We start from the raw sequence: 5,461 nt of genomic DNA on the forward strand, positions 1-5,461 counted from the left end.
TTTCAGATTTAACAAGGGTGCGTGTGATTTTGAAAAAGAACTATATAATTCTGCAAGCAGCTTTCGAGACTTGTTTTTGAACCAACCAATGGGTCAAGATAACATCTTTCCACTTCGGTATTAAGGAGAGCATCCTTGGCTCTTTGGAACTTTATAAATCAATATCACATGATCTCCCACCAGTTATCTCCATCCCATAACCAACTTAATCTTCCAAACAAACACCATCTTCATGAAGCTACCCAGCTGGGGGGTTTTTCATGACGAAACTGAGGGGAATTGATGCCCTCTCCTTGACAACGAGTTAATGGTGCTGAATATCAGGATACCTATGACGCCATACAATCCGGTCTCCTTGATGGGGAACATAGTCAAGAAGGTTACAAACATCATAACACGGATTACAGACAGAGACAGAGCAGAGATGCTTCAAGCTGGTACCAAATCACCTCTAACCTCCAATGACATGTTTGAGCCAGCCCTCCACTGCCTAGGAGGAGATTGACCACTTTTCCTGATTGTGAGATGGAGCATATCCAGGATATTTTCCAACCCCTCAGTTTCGAGAAATAGGTCTGACTCATGTCTGAGTGCTCAAGCTAGTAAGAAAAGACCATCCCTCCCATGAGCCAAAAACGCAATGCAGCTAAGGCCAGATTGCTGAGACGAAACCAACTAAAACGAAGATGAAGGAATGAAGTCATACTTCATACAGGTCTGAACTGCCTTCATATCGGGGAAGAAAAAAAGGAAATGGCCTGCTCGTTATTAGAATCAATCTTGAGGGCATTCTGCCAATTTTTCTCTAGAAGGCACGGCAGCTTTAGTCGGTCTTATCTCAAAACGGGCATATCCCTATTTCCCACCACCAGAGCAAAACATAAAAACCTGTTCCATCACTCTGACTGTGTAGTCTTACACACACCCCAAGCGCACAGAGTAGAGAGAGAGAGTTGCTGGAATGGCGGGCGCTGTCTACTTAAGCACAATGAGTGCCACCAAATCTACGCCTCTGAAGCCAGGTACTTCTATACTCTCTTAGACCCAACTCTATTCCTCCACCTTTTGTCTTTTTACATTCTCAACTCTTTTGTTTGTTGGTTCTTCCTTTGCTTGTTCTATCTGTAAGCCCTTTTCCTGTTTGCTTTTCTTAGTTCCATCTCAACTTCGAAAATTATTTATAGGTAGCCAAGCTGGGGGTATTCGAACCCGAAACTATCGGTTAATATAGCGTGACTCTTACCATCCAGCGTCTTTGTCACTTATTTTCCCAGTAACTAACAAACATCTTTGTTTTTCCCTTTTGTTCCCCATCCTTTCTTGTTAGCAATTATAATTGGCCTTCCGCGGTCTAAATTTCTGGAAGTTGCCAACTTCAATCCTGGTAAGGTGGTTACCGTCGGGAGGTCTGAATCCACAAAGCGCACTTCAATCCAGGCAAAGGTTGCTTCCTTTCCCCTCCATCGTTTCTGTGTTATACAATGAGATTAACATTTCATTGAAGGTGGTACACGGACAAAAAAATTCTCTCTTTTGCTCTATCCTTTTGGTGGGAATCTCTTGGTGGGTTTGGAGTTTTGAAGGATTTAACTGCCATGCATATTGCATATGATTTCCTCTGGGGCAATTGTATGTGTTTTTTGCAGGCAGGAAGCTTTAATTGGTGAACAGGATAAAAGGTGAAACATGTTAATCAAAATTCTTGTAGAAAATTTTCATGTTTTGCAGTCATAGTTACAAAAAAACTTCTGAGAAATGTTGGTGATGCTACCTCAACGATGTTAGTGAAATATTAGGAGGATCATGCTGAGGGAAATAACTTTATTTGGAGTCAAAATGTCTTATCGGTTAAAAAGAACACCCTGTTCCCTGCTTAATGGCTAAATGATGATGTTGGCATCTGCACTCTGCGTCTTATAAAAATTTGACTGAACTTGTTTGTCCCTGAGATTTTTTCTTTCTATGAAACATGAACAAAGAGAATTCAATTATTTCTCATGTTGAAGTTTGGGAATAATACTTCGCTTATGTTTTCCCATATGCTTATTAGCTCTTTGTTGTCAGATATGTTTCTGGATAACATTATTTACAGGATCAATATATTTTCATGTTTGGTGTTTTTCCTTTTCCACTAAAAGCATCTTCCAGACAAAGAGAATGTATTTTGGGTAGTTTCGGGAAATAGTGCACCAGTGCTTGATATGGCGTATAGTCTTCACTTTTGGTTCCATCAAAGCAAATTTTATATCTTGGTCCCATGATTTCATTTTTGTTGGGTATCAATGACATTTATGTTTTATTAGGTTATATTTAGGTTATTTTCATGGTTAATCATCTTCCCACTCTCCTCCACACCCACTGCACACCCACCCCCTCCCCCTCAAAAAAAAAAAACCTTTCTTGCTTTCTTATTTGCATTTACAATAGCCATTTCAACTATGTATTTGTTTTCTCCATCGCAGGCTGCTGACAGTAACCAGAGAACTAAACCTAATAGCATTGTTTGTATTGATTGTGAAGGAAATGGTGAGTTCCTTTTCAATTGAATGAAATGTGACTTAATGATTGGAAATATGGTTTATTCCCCTTGAATTATTTTGCAGTGCCAATATATATGTTACTTGATATGGTAAGTTTTATTTTGCAGGTTTTTATGGCTTATAATCCTCTTCCTGTATTCTTGATTTCTTTTGTATTGTGTAAATTCCAGGAGTCTGGTTGTGGTCAACACTAAGTAGGATGATCATGGATCTGTAGTTCTGTACACTTTTTTGTAATTCAAGATAACTATCTAAGAAAATTTTAATTCGTTAAGAGCTTCACAAAGTCCCACTTATATAAAAATAGGTTCAATTGCCGTGGCAATCATGAGTGCTGAGGAATGGCATATGTTTGATTGAAGATTGCAATCAGATGCTAAGATTGGTTGCTGGTGTAACATGAATGACATTTTTGTTTGTTCTCTTTGCTCTTGTTTCAGCACAAAATGCCATTTGTATGGATGAGAACATTTTCATTGGGAAGAATCATGTATGCCTTATATGATATAAATTAATAATGATTTTTTTGGGTTGAGTAATCATCATCTGTTCCATCATACTTTCTGGTGCTCGTAAATCATGAAAGAAAAATAAGCCTGCCCGTTAGATTAAAATGATCAAGTCATACAAACTTGTATAGTTAAAGCATCCGAAGATGCTTCCAAGGAATGTTGTATCTATAGGTCTAATTTGGCATCTATATTACACAGGGATATTTTGATTCACATTGTTTGTTTATCTCCTTATTCTCTTCTGCTTTCTCATTGACCAAGTATCCTATCCATCTTCCTTTTTGCCTTTTATCCTTCTTTCTTTACCACAAGATCTTTGTTAATTGTAGCCTTCCTTTTGTCTTTGTTCTACTCATTTTTTTCTGGTTTTGGTTGTCAAGCTTCCCTCACTACACGAGCTTTGTAAAAAGATCCCATTATTGTCTTGCTACCCTATCCCACATTTATGTCTTTAAGACCCTTCGATGTTCAATGAAATTGGTTGTTTAAGACATGTTTCCTTATTGATATCTTTGATGCATGTTTCAAATTATTTTTTTACACAAAATGAGACGTTTATTTATTATGGTGTATCTTCTGTGCATTCTGAGGCATATGTGTTGCATCAGCACTGTGTCCCTATCCATAGTTTAAGAAATTTGATATTGTGCATTATAACATTTCACTGTAAACATTTGTATTTCCCTTAAGAATCACCAGTTTTCTTTTGAATTTTCTCCTTATATGTGCTTCTCTCTCTCCTTATATTTGCTTCTCTCTCTTTGTCGAAGAATATATGAATATATCCTTCCTGACTTTTCCTTTTCAAATTCTTAGGTGTAGTGCTTTGTTCACAGTGCAAAGGCAGTGGAGTAAATTCTGTTGACCATTTTAATGGGCGGTTCAAAGCTGGTGGTTTATGCTGGCTTTGCAGGTTTCCCCTTTTTCCATAATAGATTCTATGGATGAATTCTATAATAATTTCTCTCATTACTGATAAATTTAAATGGCACCTGCAGACTGAGATGCAAAACATTATTTTTACATTCTGAACTTTTAACTAGCTTCTTATGCCTGAATATAATATACATTACTAGTATATTAAAATAGGGAAGCATAAATCCAAAAATAATTGCATTTAGTGATGTAATTTTGAAATATTCATCAATACAAGATTTACCTTGGGTTTCAAATGCGTACTTGTTTTCATTGCAAGAAGTTTCAGGAGATAGGAGTGAATACAGATATTAAACTTTCATACAACTGATCGTTGGACCATATTAAGCTTAAAGTGAAAATGAAATGAAGCTAGAAGTGTGCTTAATTCCGGGTCCAGATCTGAATATGAAACCGATTATGCTGGAGATAAAGAACTGAAAAATGGAACTTTAATCTAAGCCTAATTTGTCCTTGAATCATTTCACCCTAAGCTTTGAAAGAACTATTTTTCTTTTTGAATTGACAATAACGGAGACATTCTTTAAATATAACTTGTCCTTACCAACAAATAAGGTTGTATCCTTCCAGATATTCTATAGTATATACATTGATGGAGAAGAACTTCTGTATATCCAAGACCCATTTTTAATGCATATAAACATCATAGTTGACGTTTGGGCTGCAATGTGATGAGAGGCATGATCCCTGAGCCTGAATAAAGTGAAATATATTTTATATGGCGTGCATCTCTTTGCATTGCTTTTGTAGTAGTTTACACTGGCTTTGCTTATATTGCCATATATCGTGATCATAGTCTGATCCATTTGTCCTGGCTTTTGTGGGCAGAGGCAAGAAGGAGATATTATGCGGTAACTGCAATGGTGCAGGTTTTGTAGGTGGTTTTATGAGCACTCACGATGATTAGAGCTGGAGCGGTGATCCAGATTTTGTCAATTCCTTGATGCCAAGAATTTGATAAATGTTGCATTGCCTGTTTGTGCTTTTCAACAAGTCCATATTTGCAGTAATAACCAGAAGATGTTGCAAATCTCTCTCTCTCTCTTGTTGATGTGTGTATGTATGGTACAAACCTCAAAAACATATTTATCAATGCCCATGTAGAGCTTCTGTCAGGTGAAATGGTGTATGCACTTGTGCTGATCTCATGCTGCCGATAAGTCACGTCACTCTGTGGAACAAGTATGCGTGTGTGAGTGGGGCACTCTCTGCTGTTCCACCTCCTTCCCCCTTCACCAACTCTCTGTACATCACCCTTTTCTCCAAGATATCCTGTCCTGCTTCATGTTTAGAAAAGGTGGACTTGTTATAGGTATTAGATGGTGGTGATCATTGATAGTCTGCATTATAATTGCAGTTTTAGTTTCAAGAACAAGGAAAGGAAACAGTTGATTATCTCCACTTATCATATTCTTTCAGTGTGTCTTAAGATTGATCTCTCCAAAGCTTATGATCGGGTTGACTGGCCTTGTT

At 37.4% G+C, this 5,461-nt stretch overlaps 1 protein-coding gene across 1 annotated transcript; it reads left to right on the plus strand.

Moving 5' to 3' along the window:
- Positions 1–863: 863 nt before the first annotated feature.
- Positions 864–5,018, plus strand: LOC149833747 (protein BUNDLE SHEATH DEFECTIVE 2, chloroplastic-like). Its single transcript, XM_090010995.1, has 5 exons — positions 864–1,022; positions 1,328–1,443; positions 2,463–2,526; positions 3,869–3,965; positions 4,817–5,018. The coding sequence occupies exons 1-5, from the start codon at positions 962–964 to the stop codon at positions 4,893–4,895; spliced, it is 417 nt and encodes a 138-aa protein (XP_089867121.1). The 5' UTR covers positions 864–961; the 3' UTR covers positions 4,896–5,018.
- The last annotated feature ends 443 nt before the right edge of the window (positions 5,019–5,461 follow it).

Source organism: Nuphar pumila, chromosome 6, assembly GCF_984573655.1.
Source record: "Nuphar pumila chromosome 6, dmNupPumi1.hap1.1, whole genome shotgun sequence".
NCBI classification, from domain to species: Eukaryota; Viridiplantae; Streptophyta; class Magnoliopsida; order Nymphaeales; family Nymphaeaceae; genus Nuphar; species Nuphar pumila.

Coding starts and splice junctions, on each gene's coding strand:
- LOC149833747 (XM_090010995.1), top strand. CDS start 962: ATGGCGGGCGCTGTCTACTTAAGCACAATGAGTGCCACCAAATCTACG. Junction 1,023..1,327: donor ATCTACGCCTCTGAAGCCAG/GTACTTCTATAC, acceptor CTTTCTTGTTAG/CAATTATAATTGGCCTTCCG. Junction 3,966..4,816: donor GGTTTATGCTGGCTTTGCAG/GTTTCCCCTTTT, acceptor TTTTGTGGGCAG/AGGCAAGAAGGAGATATTAT.